The sequence below is a fragment of the Podarcis tiliguerta genome (assembly GCF_965153285.1).
Source record: "Podarcis tiliguerta genome assembly, chromosome: 2".
In the NCBI taxonomy this organism is placed as follows: Eukaryota; Metazoa; Chordata; class Lepidosauria; order Squamata; family Lacertidae; genus Podarcis; species Podarcis tiliguerta.
In genome coordinates this window covers 98,520,653-98,542,892 of record NC_139535.1, presented here as the reverse complement: position 1 = coordinate 98,542,892, position 22,240 = coordinate 98,520,653, and the positions used below count along the sequence as shown (strand labels likewise).

The window sequence follows — 22,240 nt, the reverse complement described above, 5'->3', positions numbered from 1 at the left end:
TGCTGTGCAAGAGCACCAAATCAAAATTCATTATGCAACCTGAATTTGCCAGTTTGCAACTGAATCCCACCCTAAAATAGTGGGGAAACCCACTGAGTCAAGGCTGGAAGCATTGGGGAAGGCACCACTTTATCTAGCTCGTCTCAGATGCCCAACCAAATGACCTTGTCTGGCTGTCCTTGCAGGGCCCTAAAAAACACACCATCTTCATGCTGGGTTACTCAGAACGTGGTCTTCCTCTACTAATGCTGCTCAGTGGGGAAGCACACTCCCTCCTCACGTGTTTCTTCAGTAGGACTTCAAATCCCCTCTCAGCCATGATGTTCCCCTGAGTGACCTTGGACCCTTCTCTATACCTCAGCCTAATCAACTTTAGTGCTTTATAACTTGTTCATAAATGATGTGGAGTTTAGGGGTGAGCAGTGAGTTGGTCAACTTTGCTGATGACACATTTAGGGGAGGGAGAAAAAAAAAGGAACAGCAAAGAGCTCAAAAAGGATTCCTCCAAGCTGGGGAAATGAACATTAAAATGGAAGATGGGGTTCATAGGAAGCAAATGCAAATGGATCTATTCTGGGGCACAAAATCCCAACCTCACCTGCACACTGATGGGGTAAGAGTTGGCAGGGACAGCCTAGGAAAGGGGTCTCCGGGTTTGGTTTGATCTAGCAGGGCTGTTCTTACTTTTTAACTTCATTCTGAGGGGGGCAGAAGAGAACCACCTATTCTCCATGGAATTCCTTTGGGGCGGGGAGAGGAAAGATACCAAAAAAAAAATAGTTTACTGGCACTTGATGCAGGGGCATAACCCATCTTCTATTCTAGTTCCCATGAGAGTCTTCTTTTGTTCTTTAAGTGTGCTGTGTACATGGAAGGTGTCAAACAGATTGTCATTCGCTGGGATCAAGTGCCAAACTTGCCCTAGAGCTGCTTCCTGCCAAAAGCAAAGCAGATGAGCAGGAACAAAAAGGCACGGTGGCAGGTCGAGGGGAGGAGACAGTGCTGTTGCCATTTCCTCTCCCTTGTGGCTTTTTGTCAAAGTCAGCTGCAGCTCAAATTGTGGTCAGTCCTCTCCAGAAATGTTCCGGCTAAGGCTGCTGCTTAAAGCGATGAAGCAAAAGGGCAGGTTTCCTAACTCTAAGGCTTTGCAGCAATTTGAAGGCTGCAAAGCCTTGGAAGGCCCAGGCGCTTGTTGATGACTACAACCATCGCAACAGAATACAGAATGGCCAGCAGTGACTTTGACAGCCGTCAGTTATACTGCCGCGATCTCCTGCAAAACTCAGCTTCCCGCGGTCTGGTTCACACACACAGCCAGGTAGCTGAAAATACAGTGTACATGCTGGAAAAGCAGGTACACATCATCCACCCAACCACCATAGGTGTGAGACAATATGCAGTGTGGCACTACACACAGTGTCCAATTCATACAGGACTTCACAAAAGGTGAAGTGAAACAGCACAAATTAGGAATGTGCCATATGGCTGTATATGCACCGCGCAGGAATTACGCATTGCCTCAGGGGAGGGGGCTTTTCTGTATGGAGTCTCACGTAGTCTACGGCTAGGCAAGTGTGTGAACCACCATTGTGTCCCCCAAATTAAGTATTCAAAGTTTCTTGCTCTGTTACCCAGTGCAAGGAGGGTCGGGAAAGAAAGAGTATGGAGAAACACACCGAGTGAGGAATGCATAATGAAATCTCAGCAACTAGACAGGAATTGGTGGCATTAAGAGGAACCAACAGCAAGACTTCCACTGGTTAAAAGTTAGTTTCAGTGTCCCCAAGAGCTCTTTGCTCCACACTTATCAGATGATGGGAAAGACAGTAGACAATACTGGTCTTGTGGGACAATTAGCCTGACCTGGTATCCAGCAGTTTCTTCTCTACCACTGGTTACTTTTCCCTTGCTCCAACAGTCCTCGCTTTTCCGAAGTCTTCTCCATAGCACCCTCCCTTGCTAAACACACAATTCAAGTTCTTTGAAAAGTTTCATATTGAAAGTAAAACAAGATACTCCAAGGTAAGCAAAGGTATGCCATGCAAATTGTTTTTCATTTATTCCAATTGCAGTAGCTGGATTTTCTTCACAGGAAATTAATGTATTGGGGGGGGGGATTGGATTTTATTTTTAGGCACAGTGTATGTACAACCTCTGCCACTTCTTTTTAACAGTCACATGCCTCTATAACAAGACACCCAAGTAGATGAGTAGGAAAAATCCCATTAACCTCATCTGCCAGAGGTACTTCACTCTTCCTACCATTGCATGGACTAAACCAAACTAAACATTTTGTTCGCTTAAACCCATTCCAGCTCCCTCTCCTGATGTTGTTAGATCAGTTCAGTGCAAATCTAACTAATGCCTCCAACTGAGAACCGAACACTGTCAAGATATTCCTTTCCCAAGGTCAACCAAGCAGCCTGATGCACAGCAACTCCAGATGCTGTAAACAAGAATCTCCTTCAGATGCTGCAACAAAATCACAGCCCAGGTCTGGACTACAACTCCAGCACCGACGGCAGCTGCAGTCTAAATCACCTGGCAGGCACCGGTCTGGCCCCAGGGCCCTTTTAGTCCAATTGAGCATTCACTTACAACCTTCCTACATAATCCCTGAGGAGTGAAGGAAGTGTCACTCTCCATTTGGCTGCTTAAAGAAGGGCATATTCACTTGAAAGGATAATTTCACGATCGCCCAGAAACGTGAACTTGGTTTTTTTTATTAACCCTGCAACCATCACTGCACAAGGAAAACCACAAGTCCTTTTGCCCCAATTTAAACTGGTTATCAGTTACTACTGTTGAATGAAGCAACAAAGCTACCCCCAAGAAGCAGAGAGCTACAAAAGGACTTTCCTTAGGGTGTTAGAAAGGTGAGAGAAAGCCTTTCCATTGAATGAATGCACCCCATGGGACTTTTTGACACAGCATACCAGTGACATAGGGATACCTGCAATGAGTTTCCAGACTAGCTGTGCTAAGTCCACCCCCCACTAGGCTTATTCCCTTACCTGTTGTGTTTGGAGGGGTGTCCAAGATCGTTTTCAGAAGCTTCATGTCCTTAATGTTATGGATATAAATAGATTCCTCCAAGCAAACAATTAGTCTCTGCAAATACAAAAAAAAGCACAAGTTGTTGCTTAGGAATAAGATAGGCCTCCAAACATTCCATCAGCACATGCCAGTTGCACTGGGAAGGTTCACAGACCGGCTCGGACTATCTACTTGGGAGAAAAGGCATCAGGTGTTCACAACAAACAGAAAGAGATATGATCTATGCTGAACTTGGTTTGGTCAAGAAAAATTATCTTAATCACTAAGATAAACTACTGTTTGCACTATAGGAAGATAGAGAAGCGAAATGGTAGAGGGAGATCTGTCAGCTTAAAACAGATTACATTTCACCTCTTTTTTTCAAATCTTCCAGCAATAAAACAGTAGCGTATTCCAAAAGCTAAGGTACAACTCTCTATTACATCTGCCTGAATGGCCCTCTACCTGGAATAAATAGCATTCCCCTAAAATCACATCCACTCAAAAAGGTGGAATTAGAAGAAACTTCAGTAAGGGTACCAGAGCTTATTTAAACGTTACATTTTTAGTGTGTGTCCTACAAGCTGAAAGATAGCATTTGGTATTTCAAAACATGAGCTTGAGATAACCCGGATACAGCACCTAGCATTTATCAATGATGATGGTGGTTCAGGCTGCAATCCTATCCTCACTTACCGGAGAGTAAGTCAATTGGGCTTACGTTTGTAGAGACACAAAGTGCTTTAGCTGTCATATTCTTCCAGGTGTCAAGATAATGTGCACAGCATTAACCATTATTTGACTGGCTAGAAAGTTATGCTCCCATCCACACCTCTTGCAGCGGCGACCACCAACACTAAGTTTGAAATCCTACACTTACTTGGGGATTCAATGGCAGCTACATCTGATGGGCCACGCATAAGATTGCAGCACACAGCCACTGAACAGGAGGGAAGAAGACAATGATAGCATATTCCCAGAGTGCAAACAAAAAGGTCTTGTTTCTTTGAGGAAACAGCCTTGGACCTTGGAAACAGCAGCAAGACCTCATCAATGACAAGTTGCTCCTGTATCTGGCATCAACCAAGATTAAAGATGGAGTCTAGACTGTTGTTGGCCAATCAGCTTTTGCCAATGAAAACTGTGCCTGTGCTCTGAAGGGGTTATTTATGTAGCAGGTATTTTAAAAACGGGGAAATTGAGCACCCAAAATAATGCCAGTGTATGACCAGAAGCTCTGAGGCCCCAGAAACTGAAAAAGGTGATATTTCTAATAAGAACTTCATCACGGGTGTTGATCATTTACTTGAAACCAGGATTTTAGAATTAAAAACTTACCTTGATTTCTTTCTTTTTTTAACTTGAGGAATAGCCTTTGCTACTTGAAGCCAAGGCTTCTCTGATTTTTGAGAATATAGAATCTGCTATGCTCTTTCTAGCTACAGAATCCCAAGCATAGCATTGCCAAGTGGTCACACTGAGTCATTTCGGTAATGCCTTCCAGACAGAAAATCCCTGGCATTTCCATGCACCTCATACTTAATGCTAGGAAAACCGAAGAGTTTGCATCATGCCTATAGTTGAAGATATTCCCTGGCAACTGTAAGATGAGCCCTGCAGGCTCAAGCCCATCTGGTCCAGCACTCTGTTCTCACAGTGACCAACCAAATACTCATGGAAAGCTCGCAAACGGAAGCTGAGCACAACTGCTATTTAGAGGCGCATACTGTTACTGACCATGGAAGCTGAAAACCTGGTGGTGACTTTCATGAACTGTGGCATACATGGTAGCCGAGCTTCTAGCATTGAGTTTTTAAACCACTCCTAAGTGTTTTGAAGAAATTTGACTCCTGACTTTCCCTTTCAGCTTCCTCTGCACCAACTCCTTCATTTTTGGAAAGTTTCCTCTTCTGCAGTCCAACGTGACATCTTTAATGATAGCTGCCAGCTTTGAATTTTCTAACTTAGAATTATAATTACATAGCTTTCACAACTGCCTATAAAAGCAAAGTCCTCAACTACCTGTTTTGTCTTTTAAAGCCTGCTGTTAACTCCTAAAAACAAATCTTTATCTTACATTCATTTCCTCTTCAGGATGAGCACTTTAACCTTTCTTTTTGTCTCTGCCATGAACCCTTCACACACCTGCTGCAATTGCAGTGTACCTATCTTTAAAGAGGGCGGGGGCTGAGCAAATATGTACACACAAGTGTACATAGCACAGAGTGTGCAGTGACCACCGAAGGGCTGCGAACAGCACAAAGAGTTCAAAACAAATCTCCTGTGTTGACACCCAGCCCAGGATCTATTTTACTGGTGACACAACACCACTGATGTGGAAGGAGGCCCTGATCCCCGGTGCTCTTATATCTGCAAGCTAATTAACAGGTTCAAGTAAGGCTCTGATTCAAATTCACAAGAAACCAGCCATTACTTCAGAACTGTGACCTGCACATACATATGCATGTTTAAGTAAGGATGTTTGTTTTGGACAAGAGGAATCAACGGAGTGGAGTACCTTTCCCGTTAGGAAATGCTAATAAATTTGAGGCTTTTCAATTTAGGGCCGACAGGGTGGGTGAGAAGACAACCGAGAGAGCAAGGCATAATATTCATAAAATTCAATGTAGCATGGAGGGATTGAATAGAGACATTTTCCTCTTACAGTCACAGAGTGAGCATCTTTGGCAGGAGATTCAGGCAGAAGGAAGTACATGTAACATATTATTAACCGATTTGGTGATGGCTACAAGCTAGATTTAGAAAGGATAAAGCTCATTGAAGCTGGATCCATCAATAGCATGATTGATAAATGGAACCTCCATGTTCAAAGTATACCTGAGGTTACCAGATGTTCAGGACAAACAGTGAAAGACCACCATCTTTATGCCCTGCTTGCGAACTTCCTAGAGGCTTCTGGTTAGCCACTGTTTGAAACACTGGTTTTAAGTAGGCCTTCAGTCCCTTACAGCAAGACAGTTCCTTGATGTTCTACAGCACAACCACCACTGAATGCAATGTCAGCACATACGGGTGTAAGCTGAATCACTCTGCACTTCTAGCCAGGGCAATAGAGAAGCCTCAGAGACACTTTGTCAAAAGCCAGGAGCTACACTGCTGACAACCAGTGGCCAAGATGCAACCCAACAAGGATCAGTAGCAGAACCTCTGCTCCAAAGGAATCTGCTATATTCACATTTCAGGGGTGGGGAGTGGTTAGTGCTTCCCACCAGTTGAAACATCTCACCACTTGGAAACCAAAGCATAGTTTTGCCAACATGTGCAACTAATAACTGTGCTGGAACCCAGCAGCTCCATTGAAAACGATTCTTCCATTTTCAAAACTAAGGTTTTCCACTAAGGAGTCCAATCAAGAAAAATAACAGCACACGCACAGAGAAACAAACTTTGCTCTCATGAAGGTTTCGTAAAGTAAGAACCAGAGCCAGGCTGGGCGAAGGCAGTTCCTGCTTCCTAAATCATGAAATGATGCTCCAATGTACAGAAGATGGGTAGACTGCAAATGGCAAGGGATGGTGAGGCTTGGAGTCCGGCAATGTTCCCCGACCCTGAGTTAAAAGGAGTACTTTAGGGGGTGGGGGGGCAGATGGATAACTACTTGGAATCCAAGAGGAATAGTTCTTCTGAAAGGGATGTAGCAAGACTAAGACACAAACAGTACGAGCAAGAAAATTCAAATCACGCATCTTAATGTCTTGAGAGTGAGCAAAGTCCCTAACCTCTTACCTGCCGATTGAGCCGGACAGAGAGGATATTGCTAGAGTAACTGTAGTTACAGATTTCGGTCCCTTTCTTGAAATGGTAGACGTTCATCTGCCGAGGCTTTGTGCGACTCACCACCACCACCAGGCTGCTAGAGAAGAGGCGCTCTACGATGTAAACATCCGGGATTTCATCTGTGGGGTGAAATGAAAAGAGATGGGAAAGCTCTTGCTAAGAGGAGGAGAATCATATATGCAAAAGGGCAAAATGCTGAGTCATCAACTGTTTTCCAAAGATTAGCCTTTGCTCTCGGAACTTCGCATAGGTCACGTTCAGGGAATAGGGAAGTCAGAGGCAAATGGCTCATCTCCAGAAGGAATTTACAATCAGCTTCTTTTACAGTATCTGTATGATGCTAACTTGAGAAGCCAGTTCTCCTACTATGAGAGGGGTGTGTGGTATAATAAGCTCTTATAATACTTTTTTTCCTTCCTCCTAGCTTAGGGGACATGCACCCCAACAAAAAGGGGAAAGGTGAATTGCCCAAGGCAAGCTGATAAAATAAGACAACCTCCCTGGAGAGAGAAGGCTCTGTCGAGAGGGAGGAAACAAAATGGGTTTCCAGATGGAAGGGACAAGATGTACATAATCTCATCCCTTACCTATTTGACAGCCACAGTTGGAAAGGATGACCCGTCCTTCCTGAAGGCTGAAACTAGAGAAAAGGGGGAAATTTCTAGGCCAGTGGACACAGTATTAGATTATAAAGTTCTCTTCCTGGCCCCAGTCCCAAAGTCAACCTGCACCCAAGCTATCTTTGCTAACAGCTGCTTAGTCGCATGAGCCAAACAAGCAGGGGTTTTTTTTTTACAATCTTACACAGACTGTGTGAGTTCAAATGTCTGCTTCCCAGCTAGTGCAACAGAAATGTTGCGGGACACCATAAAAGAATTTCAGAATGCAAAAAGTACATCTTCACACAACTTGTAGCCTCTTTGTTCAGGCTTTGGGGGAAGGGGGAGGTACTTTGAATTGGATTTTTATTACTGCTGCTCTATTTGTGTGAAATTTATGTTGTCCTTTTACGATCTTCTTTTTACTTTTTTTTTTGTATTGTATTAAGGCCTGGATGGCCTTAAAAGGAGATTTAGATATTTCTGTAGATCTCCCTGCCTACCTTCAACTGGAATAACAATAGGCTGCTTTGGACATAGTGCTAAACCATGGTTTAGCATTACAAAAATGAATTGCAGTGAGCCTCAGTCTCCTTCTCTACCAAGGTCACAACCCTTTTGCTTCCGTTTTAGATTAACTGCAGCTTGCTACGTGGTCCAAACCTACACATGAACAGATTAACCTTAACTATTGTTAATGGAAACAAGTCAACTTCAAACCATAGTTTATGAAGCTGGCTTGATTCCGCTAGCAGTAATTAAGTTTAACCAGTCTAATCACAGACAACACATTTCACTGAAGTAAATCTAAAATGGGAGTTTCCCATCTCCTCTTTACAGTCACAACAGAGAAGGGGAGGCTGTTTGTACATGAGCCCAAGAGTCACACAGGCTTTTTTCAAAACATTAAACCATGGTTTACTTTGGCATCCAATGGCAGCTATTATGGAGACATATAATATATGCATGCAATCTATACCCATTTAATTATCTAAATAATGTAATTGAGAGTAGGATCCACTGAACACAGTCAGATTTACATCTGCGTAAGTATGCATAAGGGTGTGGGTGGCGCTGTGGGTTAAACCACAGAGCCTAGGCCTTGCCAATCAGAAGGTCGGCGGTTCAAATCCCCGTGACGGAGTGAGCTCCTGTTATTCGGTCCCAGCTCCTGCCCACCAAGCAGTTCGAAAGCACGTTAAAGTGCAAGTAGATAAATAGGTACCGCTCTGGCGGGAAGATAAACAGTGTTTCCGTGCGCTGCTCTGATTCGCCAGAAGCAACTTAGTCACATGACCCGGAAGCTGTCTGCGGACAAACACCAGCTTCCTCAGTCTATAGAGCGAGATGAGCGCCGCAACCACAGAGTCGTCCGCGACTGGACCTAATGGTCAGGGGTCCCTTTACCTTTAAGTATGCAAAGGGTCAGGCTATAACTGAAAGTGGTAGAAATATGGATCTTCCTATATGCAAAGTTTTTTTAAAAAACAGCTGAAGAGAAAAATTATCATCAACCGTATTTGTGACTGCAGGAAAGGACAGGAGAGGTGGGATTTCAGCAGTGTTGTGGAAGGAGCAGCTGAATGATTTACTTGTGGCTCAAAAACACACACAAAAAACTGGCAGGTCAGGTTGCCCTGAAGTACATTGTCACAATCTGGTCACAGAGTGCTACCCAAGGACACAGTTCAGCATAGTTTTAAACTGACCTGTAATAACTGGCCAGACCTTGGCTGACAAATGTATATCTTTGTGTTGCTAAGTTGCATTAGATCATGCAGCCAAATGGAAGCCTTTTTTAAAAGAGGTATTTAAAGTGAAACGCTAATGACAGCAACCACAGCGCAGGATGTGTATTTCATTTAAATGGAAAGCTGATCTTTGCCCCTTTGTTTCAAATTTCTAATCTTGTTTAAGCACTTCTAAGTACGCTTTATAAAATCATTTCCCCACCGCGTTTGCAACCCAAACCATGCCCGTGACTACGAGCTCTTCAAAAAGAATGTGGTTCTGTGGCATACAAAGCAAAGGCCACTTTAGGCTGTTAATGGAAACATAATAGTCCAAGTGCCTGAAAACACAGCTTTCTACGATGACCTCATGGAAATACTGAACCATGAGCAAAGGAGGCTTGAAGGTTGCGGGGGGGGGGGGGGGCATTAAGCAAAAATGTTTGGGCAATTTTGAAATATATGGAGGAAAACACCTGACGCAGCCAAGGGTAAACATTTTTAAGTCATTCATTTCAGCACTTATATAATACTTTCCAATGATATTAAAGTGATAAAGCCACTTGATCATGCCTACCATCAGCAATAGGGGAACCAGCCATACACCAAAGGAAAGCAGAAAAGGCAATGGGTTTGAACTACGGAATGATACGCTTGGGTTAAAAAGAAGGAAACTGTCCCATCTATATCGCTCAACATTGGGTGGGCGGAGGCAGAGTTGAGGTGACAACAAGAGTCTCTTATTTGAAGGCTTTCAAGGAGAGGATGCTTGACAAAAGGCTGGTCTTAAGCTTCAATGGCATGTTTTGCAGCCAGTTCTCTGCTGTCACCTATGATGAACCAAACGGGGCGAAGGGGCAGGTCAACTCTGAATACCCTGAGAATGGCAATCTATTTGCAGGGTGGCAGCGGGGGAGATTCCATGCGGGATATCCCTGTGATTGATCCCTGCACTTTTGGTTGGGTCACTGAAATATTAGTTCAAATCACACTGATCATTTTTTTTTAAAAAGCAGCTCAACAGCATCACTTATGGAAGAGCTAGGGAAGCATTTCAAGAGACCCACGAAGATCACATTCTGGATCTGCATGTAACATAGAATCAGAGAATTGTAGAGTTGGAAGGGGCCCTGAGGATCATCTATTCTAACCCCCTGCAATAGCAAGAATATGCAGCTGTCCCATATGGGGAGCAAACTCGCAACCTTGGCATTATCAGCACCATGGTCTAACCAACTGAGCTATCCGGACTTCACATAGGTTACTGCAGGCCAGCTGGGCTGCCTTTACGAATAAATAGGTCATTGTTTCACATCAAAGCTCCCCCCCCCCCCAAATTCTCAGATTCTCTACTGCAACGTACAACTGCGTTTTCCCAGTAGTGATCACGCCTATTTACTTTGGAGATACAGCTCTGGATATTTGAAAACATTGACTCGATCCCCACAAGTCAGTGAAGATTGCACAGCTGTGCATTTAATTTGCTCCAACTCACAGCAGAATGATTGGGGCTCAACTACTAATGCAAATAGGCTCAAGACTGCTATAGATTCATACTGGTGTCCAAAACAAGGAAGAATCTCCACCACTGCTTTATGCTGTCTTTGTGGGCAACTGTCCCTTTAACGCAGCTGCATCTAGTGCAGTTTGAACACAAGCAAGGCCGCAGCCAAGATATGCCATCTGTTTTCTAGCAGGAATGATAAAATGGAATTGCTCCATTGAGGCAGATTAAAGTGCTGTAATGCAGGATAATGCCTGTCATCAGCCAATATTTTGTTGTATCAAAACAGAATGGACTTACTGCTTTCATGGACCTGATCCAGCTGCTCCACAGAACTCAAGGAAAAAAGCCTGTACCCAGTTCTGGTTCCAATAGCCAGGGAACTGCAAAAGATAATTTAAGCACTGATTACGTCAAAGCTTGGCACATTCTGAACCAGAAGGATTGTTTGGCAACAGGAAAATTGGATCTGATGGGTCTGACGGCAAGATTAGGGAAGAGACCTACAGGGTTAAGGAACTCATTCAGAAAGGTGCCTACGGTTACAAGTCTAAAAATCTTACCTCTCATCTAAAAGGTTACAAGCTACTTACAAAAAACAAGTAGGAAAGGAACAGCACTGCCCAAGCCCTAAGAAGCCAACAGGGACCCATATGTGGAAGTACTGAGAACAGGGAGGGGGGATACTATGACGAGAGACTAACCCATGAGCATGCAGAACCAACTGGAAGGGCGAAAATTAAGAAACTTTAGAAGTTTTCCTGGGATAATAAGGGCTTGTATTAGGGAGAGGAAGCAGCAGCACATCTGTACTTAAAATGAAACAGGGTAGCAAGCAGATGTGCAAATATTACACACATCACAGCCATTATTATTTGTATAGATTTGTACTTCATCTATACATAATTTAAAGAGCAGTAAAAGAATGGAGCGACAAGTCCCTGCTCCAAGGAGCATACAATCTAAATTAAAACTGCAGGTGGGTAGCTGGAAGAGACAATGATAATGAGACTGAATGCAACCAGATGCAGCAAATGGTACTTAAGACTTTGCTTCAGCTGTGGATTAAAAACCTGAAGCACAGCTGTGGCACCTGTAGGGTTATAGGTCCCGTAAGTTCCAGACAGCATGGCCAATCATCAGTAATGTAGCGCAGCATCAAGTGGAGGACCACAGGCGGTGAGCCCCTGTGCCCGTTCTCCACCGGAAGAAGAAGGCTAGTTTGCTCAACATATACGTATTTATTACATTTATATCCTACCTTTCTTCCACAGAGCTCAAGGAAGTATACACAGAGCTCTCAAGTATATTAAGTTCATAGGCAGCATCCCATCCAGAAATTGAAAAAGCAGTGGCCTGCTCAACCTCAGAAAGTTTGCTATCAGACCATAATAACCCTGTGCCTGCACATTATGTAGTTACGTGACCAATGAAACTATCAGATGACAGTTCTGCAACAGTTGGCTTGCCCTGCCAAATGTACACACAGCAGGTACAAAGCATTACATTTAACTGCTGTCATGCTGACTTGCTTGATCTAAGCAGTTGTACATGTCAATGTTTCATTTGTGATTACCTTAAAATAACCTAAAATGACGACGACACATTTGCGTATAACATACAAGCGCCCCTATCAGTTTTCTTCCAACGCTCTTTGTTCAAATGCTCAACAAGCAAATTTTCACACATATACACACACTTGCTAACTAGCACGCTTTCTACTTTGCCTCCCACACCTGTCGGATATATTGACATATGCAAGCTAATCTTCCTACCTTTCCTGACTAGTGGTTGAAGTTGTGAATGAGTAGGCAATTAGGAGACTGAAGAAGAGAGGCATAACAAAATGCATAAGAAGGTGCAATCCTAAACCCCAATGAATACAGTGGGATTTACTTCCAACTAAACATGCATAGGATTACACTGTTAATCTGTCAACAGAGAGTCTATGACGGCAATCCTAAGCATGCCAAACTAGGAGTAAGCCCCACTGAACTCAATAGGATCTACTTTAAAGTAGACATGGTTACAATCCCATCAAGATTTTCCCCATCCCTGGGCTGAAGATGTCATACACAGTAGTGATAGCAATGGGATCCAATAAACAGAGAAATCCTACCTTACATAGACTAAGGTGAAAGGAGAAGATCTGCTGGCAGAGTAACTGCCACATCCTCTCCCAGCCACCTCACTGTGGGCAGGGAATGAACTACCCTAGCTCCTTAGTTCCAGAGGTATATCAAAGGAACAAAGAGGCTTAGGATGCGACATCTCTGTTCCCACCTCAGATGCATACTTTTTCTCCCTGCTCCACCAATGGAAACTCCTACTCCAGCAGAGCTTTCCACATGTGGGCCAGAGGACATCTAGTGGGATGTTGACCTGCTAGCCTACTTCCATCTCTGCTGGCAGAGCAGGACTTAGCTTCCTGAGGCACCTCAGCTGGCTAGCCAGTGTGAGTCAGATTGCTCCCTTAACTGATAGAGATACTTACTGGAATAAGGTGAGATTTGGGCTTCAGAGTCAACTCAAGCAGGTAGGTAATGAAAGCAAAATAGGCAAAATGCTGTCCTCTAATGTTTGGCAGCTCGCTTCCTTGTTACTTCCCCTACCCCAAACTATAAGACACAGGAATTACATTTGTATATTAGTTAAGAGACATCTTTCTGTCTCTTTCCAAATAATCCACATTTAACTTCCAATATAATTTATCTGATACTTCTTCATGTACCAGGTTTTACATTTCTAAACATAGAGATTTTGTGTGTGTGCATATAAAGTGACACACAGGTACTGCTGATCTTTTCCATAATCCTCATTTTCCCACTTGGCCATAGATTCAAATCCCAAAGCACAAAACTAAATGCAACTTCGCTTCTCAAAATAAATGTGCACTGGATCTTTAGCACACCAGCAACTCAAACCTCGGACAAACAATCCCATTGGGATCTGAATGGCACCATTATATAGCAATTTGCAACCTGGCAGGCATGAATCAGATATACATAAGAGAAGCAAACCTGTAAAGCAGGAAATGTGACACAAGAGAGAATTAAAACGCTGCAATGGCCTTTTAAGTAGTTCTAGAGAAACACAGTTCTAGAATGGCATAACAAGGGAGGCTGCCAGATACTGATGACATTGGGTATATTGTGAAAGCTGTCACTCAGAATTATCTGAGCAGGAAGGGAAGGGATGTTGCTCCACCATTCTGTTTCCCAGAAAGGCAGAGCATATTCTGAGTTCAGGTCTTTATCAGCCCCATTCTGTTATTTAGCATTTGTTAGGACAAAGAGTACTGCGGGTGGCGCTGTGGGTAAAAGCCTCAGCACCTAGGGCTTGCCGATCGAAAGGTCGGCAGTTCGAATCCCCGCAGTGGGGTGCGCTCCCGTTGTTCGGCCCCAGCGCCTGCCAACCTAGCAGTTCGAAAGCATCCCTGGGTGCAAGTAGATAAACAGGGACCACTTACTAGCGGGAAGGTAAACGGCGTTTCCGTGTGCGGCTCTGGCTCGCCAGAGCAGCGATGTCACGCTGGCCACATGACCCGGAAGTGTCTCCGGACAGCGCTGGCCCCCGGCCTCTTGAGTGAGATGGGCGCACAACCCTAGAGTCTGTCAAGACTGGTCCGTACGGGCAGGGGTACCTTTACCTTTATTAAAAACCTAATTTCATACATGCAGGTAGAGAGGGCTGTTTTTCTGAATGTTTCCCAAATATCCAAGAAAAGCTACACATGGAAACCCAGCTGCCAAAACTAGCCCCTCAAAATACTACTGCCCTTAAGTGCAGGAAATTTTATGTTAGGGACCATTCAAACATACAGCCTTTGTCTTGCAGTCTAAAATGGCACAGCCCAGGATGCTTATTCCTATCTTATGCAAATTTCCTCTGAAGGGCTCACATGAAGGGCTGCAGAGGTAGCTTTACTTCTATTATTAGAAGCTGTAGATCTTCGGTATTGCACAGAATGCAATCAGTAACAGAAGGATCCTTAGCTTTAAAAAGTTATGTGGGAGATAGGGACTAGCTATGTCTCACGTTCATTTACTGACGCGCCAAATATGGGAGCAGGACCATCAACGTTTAGACAAGAGCAAAATTCATCTGCTACTGATGACACTCCCTGTCTCATTTTCCAACTTCTGACCTTCTGCCCTGGTATTTCATGCCTGGAACAATTTCTTCACATTTTTTGAAGCACTTGCTTCTTTTCTTTTAATTTCCTCCTCACAACCCACTTCTTCAGCAAAGCCTTTTTTTGACTCTCTTCTAGGCTTACCTCACATGCACTTTTTCAGTTACCGGATTCTCCTTTCCCACCCACATCTAAAATGTAAACTGTCCTGACCTCTTCTTCCTATACTTTTATCTTCTCCATCCAATGTAGACTCTAAAGCTTTTGGTTAGGGGTTGTGTTGCTCCCCTGCCCCAATACTATACGGATGCCTGATTATCGTCTTCCAAAGCAACTACAGTAGTACCTCAGGTTAAGTACTTAATTTGTTCTGGAGGTCCGTACTTAACCTGAAACTGTTCTTAACCTGAAGCACCACTTTAGCTAATGGGGCCTCCTGCTGCTGCCACGCCGCTGGAGCCCGATTTCTGTTCTCATCCTGAAGCAAAGTTCTTAACCTGAAGCACTATTTCTGGGCTAGCAGTCTTTAACCTGAAGCGTCTGTAACCTGAAGCGTATGTAGCCTGGGGTACCACTGTTCTATTCCGAACTTAAAAATGAAAAGCATTATGCTGGTGGTCAACAAAAGCGGTTTAAAGACTCTCTCAAGGCAAATCTTAAAAAATGTAGTATAAACACCGACAACTGGGAAACACTGGCCTGCGAGCGCTTCAATTGGAGAACAGACTTTACCAAAAGTGCCATGGGCTTTGATGACACTCGAACCCAGGATGAAAGGGAGAAAATTGCTAAGAGGAAGGCACATTTGGCAAACCCTCGCTATGATCAACTCCTGCCCGGAAACCTATGTCCCCTTTGTGGAAGGGCGTGTGGATCCAGAATTGGTCTCCACAATCACTTACAGACTCACTGTTAAAACCGTGTTTATGGAAGACAATCTTAATCGACTAGGAGTGATCACCAAAGAAGAAGATGACGACTACTATACAGCACCTAGCACTCAGCAGATGCAAAGTAAGAGTCAAATAGAAGTAGTAACATTAATGCTGTGGCATAGCTTTGGCGTGTGTTGTGTCTAGGTTCTAAGTCTCCCATTTGCTATGGTTTTACTGGGTTGTTTTGGTCAAGTCAAGAGTCAGTTCTTCATCTGCAAAATGGGAACGAAAGTGAGCCAGCTTATATTACTGCTGAGACAGGAAGCACTATAGTATAAATCCCATCTTGATTTCCAGACACATGTACACAAATTCCCACATCTATGATGAAGGACTAAGGCTGTCTCTTCTAATAGTGAGCCCAGAAAACTGAATCAAAAGGAAGATAAAGGTTGGTCATGCCTGGATATCACACTAAGCTTTCAATCATAGCTCAGGATATGAATGCAGCCCCTCTCCTGCTGCTTTGCAAAACATGTCAGAATTTGACTCTTAACCATAGTTTGTTGATTTGTCCAGACTGGGAACTATGGTTAAGCGCTTCCATACAAGCCAGGATTAAAAGCAAGATTTAAACTAGGGCTTTGAAGTTGGCTCATTTGGAAGCTCTTAATCTTAAGTTCCAGGTTTAGACTGAACAATAATCTATTATTATGTTCGGAATCCTGGTGGGGTTTTTTTGCTAATCGCACAAAGGGGAAGAGTAAAGTGGCAAAAAGGGGCTGCATGCAGGTGAAAGCCACTTGCACATATTCCGACTCATGAAGGACTGAAAGCTTAGAATGATGTCCGAATGTGGCAGATGTCGCACAGGGATGTTCCATCTAACGATGAGCGTACTCATGCAGAAGCCCAGCCTAGTTTATTGGGCTCTAATTCACCTTGCAAACCTTAATTTGTCCTGAAGCAGGTGCATCTGGAAGCCAGATGGGCAGACACAAGAGACTTTTAATTTGTGGTGCCCCTATGCCAAAGAGAAGGAGTCTTTCCCATTCAAAAGACAGTGCTTCCACTAAGATTTTACACATTTTGGCTGAAAATTATTTAACCTATGATTTGTTTGTAGAAAGGGTTTACATACCATGTCACATGACTGGCTTTTCTGACCGTCTGTGACCACAGGAAATAAACTTCTAATTACCAAATGCCTGGAGACAAACAGGGGTTAGCTATGACATAGTTTGAACTTCCAGGGACACTGATCTGGGCAGTATTGGAGACAGACTGCTGAATTAATGGACCTTTAGTCTGATCCAACAAGGCAATGCCTTTTCTTGGAGTTCCCTTCCTCAGCTTAATAATCTAATCCATCTGTGCTCCCTTTAATTTGCCCACAGTTTATATTCTTATCAGTATGGTTTTATTATCAAAACAAAATAACTGCAACACACACTAATATATAGCTCACACTAATAGTCAATCCATCTCTAGCATTGTATGGAATGATCCCTCCACTGGTGTTCACTTCCAGATCCCCTAAACAGCAGGAAACACCCCCAATCCACCTAACATCTGAACCTAGAATGTGTCACATCATGTGTTAAACTAATTTGACTTTTATTCACTGTGCCCTATGGCACAGTGTTTCATAGACCAATTAGGCAGCAACCGGTATGAAAGCCTTCTGCCTTTTGTTTGCTTGAAACATGCTCCCTGATGACTTCCTTCAATGTCCTTTGTTTCTTGTATTTTGGCTCAGAGCAAAGATATTTCCTGTTCACAGTAATATATTTCTGGCTCAGAGGTTGCTTCCCTCCCCACCCCCCCGAATTATAAAATGATAAGATGTCAGACCTCAAGTTCACCTTTCTCCACATCCTGTTTAAGGCAATGACCAGTTCCTCAGGATTTATTGCACAGCACTAACAACCACAATGGAAGCACAGTGAAGACAGGAGACTCATCCTGCACCTTAATTGCACATGATTAATGTGACCGGAAAAATCACATTGTAACTTGTTTAATGCAATACGGCAGTTGCTGGAGCCTGTTCAACAACTTCCATAGTTGGAAACTGCTACAACCCTTGAAAGATCCTGGAGAGAGAGAAAATTTTTTAATATAAAGATAAGATAGATGGATGGATGGGATTGGGTAGGGGAATGAGAAAGAGGATGTTTTGTTCTCATTCGTTTGCATTCTTGAGCACTATTTGACATCCAAGAATCAAATTTCTCTCTGCAACTATGAGGAAAACAATCATAGCCAGACACTGGAGAGACCTGTCAGGAGTAAGTATGGACCAATGGTACCAAATAGTATGGGAAACAGCCCAACTAGAAAAATTAACAAATAAACTGAAACTGACACGGGGACAAACAGAAGAAGACGCCTTCACCCCGGTATGACTCCCCTTCATCACATACACAGCCCAACAGGACAATGACAATAATCCACCAACAGCATACAAATCAATATGGCTAACCTGATCCAAAACACCCACCCACCCCACTCACACACGTAAACAAAGATCACCACAGCCAATCACAAGCAAACAATCACACCCTAGGCCAACCCCAACCACTCTCACCACCAAAGGAACACAAGTGAACAACACAAACAACGCTGACCCCAAACTCTACATACATTAAACATAATAGAAACACCGCCACCCGACCCCACCCCCATCCATCTTTCCTCTCTCCACCCCCCCTTTCTTTTTTCTTTTCTTCTCCCCCTAACGCCTCAACAAATGAAATGGATTTGTAAAAATGTCACATGGAAAAACAACAACAACGAGGCATTACACTTACTTCTGTAAAACAAGAAAATCCTTAATAAAAAAAAAACCATGAGGAAAACAAGAAACTTGTTTTCATAGAACCACAGGGGTTGTGGGGGCCACAAGGGGAATACCCAGTAGCGGAGGAGGTCCACGGGCAGCACTAGGGCTGCGGGGCGCCCTCCAGCGGAATGAGATATGTGTGGTGCGCGGCTTGCAGGGGCGCCCCAGTTGCCACCTCTCTCCCGGCCGCAGCCACCCTCCAGCTGAGGGGAGGTGGCTAGCACCTGCCCCAGCTCGCCTCACCCAATGAGTGGCTTGCCCCGCCCCCATGGGCAGCTAGCCCTGTCCCAAGCACACAGTCCCGGGTGCCCGAGCAGCTAGCTACGCTGCTGCGAGTACCATGCCACCCTGCATCAGAGGAATGTATAAAAACAAACACCAATCTGTGCCAATTCCCGTTTCAACAACACCAAGAACTGCTTCATATATTACAGTAGATGCAGGCATACCTTAGTACTTCAGCGTGTATCACTTTCTATCCTGAAAACGTACAAATGTAGCTACATTTCTTTTACACTGCATTCACACTTCAGAAATCTGGGCCAACCATGGCTCCCTACATCTTGTTTCCAAAGCATACAAGCAGTAAAAAGATGGACAAGTGCCTCACACATTCTAGAGTAAAAAGAAAGATATGCTAAACGTTTAATGCATTGCAATATGTGGTCCTACAGTATTATATACCCCAATAAAAACAGGCACAAGAGTTTAAGAACTGCCAAAGGGATACAGTGGTACCTCAGGTTACATACGCTTCAGGTTACAGACTCCGCTAACCCAGAAATAGTGCTTCAGGTTAAGAACTTTGCTTCAGGATGGGAACAGAAATCGTGCTCCGGCAGCGCGGCAGCAACAGGAGGCCCCATTAGCTAAAGTGGTGCTTCAGGTTAAGAACAGTTTCAGGTTAAGTACGGACCTCCGGAACGAATTAAGTACTTAACCCGAGGTACCACTGTAATAGTTTTCCTTTAAAACCGGGGGGGAGGGGACCTGCGGCTCTCTATATCAGGGGTCAGCAAACTTTTTCAGCTGGGGGCCAGTCCACTGTCCCTCAGACCTTGTGGGGGGCCAGACTATATTTTTTTTGGGGGGGGGGGATGAACGAATTCCTATGCCCCACAAATAACCCAGAGATGCGTTTTAAATAAAAGGGCACATCCTACTCATGTAAAAACACGCTGATTCCCGGACCTAAGGTGGGCTAGATTTAGATGGCGATTGGGCCGAACAGCCCCAGCCGGTATCATCAATGGTCAAGTACAATGGTAGCTGCAGTTCAGGAAGTTATAGGAGGGCCACAGCTTCCCCATCTCCAGTTTAAAGCATCCTTCATCAAGGAGGAGTCCGTTACTGTCTGTCATCAGTGCACATCGTTTCAGTTAGATTTTTAAGAAGTGGGACAACTGAAACCATACTTGGGATTTAAACTGTGAACACACCATTGTGGCATTTCCTGTTGCCCTTCCTGCTAAACAAGATTGCCTTTCCTTTTCATTTGGTTCACGGGATAAGCTACAAAAGGCAAGTACAGGACAGAAGAGGAGAAAATGAAAAGGCATCATCACAGCCACTGCACAAAGAGCTGGAGAGTGATAAAAGGGGAAAGCCAGGCTTTGGGGCTTGGCTTCAGTTCTTTTGGAATTTCTAACCTATTCTTGAGCTGGTGGAAAGCTAGCTTATATAGAATCATAAGGCTGAGCAACCCAAAGTCTAACCATATTCAACTTCATACCCCAGAGCAGTGTTTCCTAACCTGTAGACCGTGACCTGCAAGTGGGTCACAAGGCTTGTGCAAGTGGATTTAAACCTAAACCCAATATAATTATTGCTTTTAATCCTGTAAACTGGTATGATGATACCTATTACAACTTTTTCTTTTGTTGGCATATTATAATGATGTTTACATTTGTAACCGAATGTCAGAAAGGCTCAATCCTTACATTTTAGCACTTGGTAACTACTCTCTGGTGGCAAATTCAGTGACAGTTTGCCAAGATATGCTTATATAGGGAGTTATTCTGAGTGTTACAGCTCAGTTCTGATGCACAGGCACTTGTGGTGAGCTGTCACTGAATCTGTCATGAGACTTAATCTTTTAGCCAAGGATAACCAAGTTTGCTTAAACTTTTCCCACTACTTTTCTGCTGAAGAAACACAAAAGTTTGAGTGGGTGTGGAACCCATTTGCAGCTGATATCACAAAGTCGTCGTTGAATTATCATGCGATAGGAACCTCAAAGGAAAAATATTTGGAAGTGAGCTTATCTGAATTTTGGATTCATGCTACCAAAATTACTCTGTTATTACCAAGTATCCTGAGCTTGCTGGTGAAGCAATATAAGTGCTGATGCCATTTGATGGTACTGTACATAATTTTGCGAGACAGGCTTTTCAGCAATTATGTCTATGAAGATGAAATACAGCAATATCAGATCAATAGTGACCTGAGACTATATTTGACAGCCATCAAACCATCAAATGACCTACAAGCTCTGCCATCCCACTGATACTCTATACTGATACACTATAACATGAACAAAACGATTCAAGCAATTCACAGTTGATTATATCTAAACACTGCTTGTGTAACCCTATGTTCTTAGAATAATTTGCAATAGCTTATGAAGCAATACCCTGCAATCAGATGATTGGTGTTCTTACATATCCATTAAAAAACAACCCTTAATAACTTTGTAAATAATAGAAAATGTGGTGTGTGTATACATATATATATATATATATACATATATATATATATATATACATATATACACATATATATGTGTATATATGTGTATATATACACATATATATGTGTATATACACATATATATATATATACATATATACACATATATATATACACATATATATATATACATATATATGTGTGTATACATATATATATATATATGCAGGTTTTGGTGTCCTCGGGTGTCTTCCCGTGTAAAAGTTGGGGTGTCTAGGCGACGTTTCGACGAGGTCTCACTCGTCATCTTCAGGCTGGTGCTTTCGGCTTCTTGTTACTGGAACAGAGCAGGATCTCAGTGTTTGAGTTCCTATAAATACTGTTGAGGAGGTGTGGTGTATAGCCTCCAATGTTCTGGGCAGAGAGGAGGTTCCCAGGCTAGTGTGCCTTTTCTTCTTTTGTTCCTTAATTACTTGAGGGATATCTTGAGTGATTTCTTGAGTGATTTCCTGAATCCCACTTAGGTGGGTCATTAGGTGTGGATTAGTTGCTAAAGCCTTCGTGTCTTGAACTCTTGAACTTTGTGAAGAGTTTTTCTGAGAAGATGGCTGTACTGCACTTGGTTGTGCTCTGGCTTGGCTTCGTGTATAGGGGCGAGCTGTGGTTTTGTGGCCTGTGCCAGCCAGATCTGTGTAGGGATTGCAGGGGGGTGCAGCATCCGGAGGTGCCACCCTGGTTTGGCTACTGGATGGTGTCTGTAATTTATCTGTGGAGATAAATTACATTTAATTTAAATTACATTTAATGTAATTACATTTAATTACATTACATTTAAATTACAGATAAATTACATTACAGATAAATTACATTTAATTTAAATTACATTTAATTTAAATTACATTTAATGTGGAGATAAATTACATTTAATTTACATTTAATTTAATCTGTGGAGATAAATTACATGTAATTTATCTGTGGAAATCTACGAAAGCAAATATATATATATATACGTACATATATACACACACAT

General features: G+C 43.2%; 1 protein-coding gene across 4 annotated transcripts in view; it reads right to left on the bottom strand.

Annotated features, from left to right (window-relative positions):
- The window catches only part of WIPI1 (WD repeat domain, phosphoinositide interacting 1), a 47,651-nt gene that overhangs the window by 24,400 nt on the left and 1,011 nt on the right, over positions 1–22,240 (bottom strand). For 2 of the 4 annotated variants that reach the window (XR_014508064.1, XM_083427789.1), the window contains exons 2-4: positions 10,968–11,050; positions 6,784–6,953; positions 3,015–3,111 (exon numbers count right to left, since the gene is read on the bottom strand). Coding sequence is in view for 3 of the 4 variants with exons in the window: in XM_083427789.1 (XP_083283915.1) it covers positions 3,015–3,111; positions 6,784–6,953; positions 10,968–11,050 (350 nt within the window). In the remaining variant the exon portion in view is untranslated. Of the gene's footprint in view, positions 1–3,014; positions 3,112–6,783; positions 6,954–10,967; positions 11,051–20,828; positions 20,921–22,240 lie in introns of those variants that run through there. The other 2 variants (XM_083427790.1, XM_083427791.1) reach the window with 2 other exon arrangements.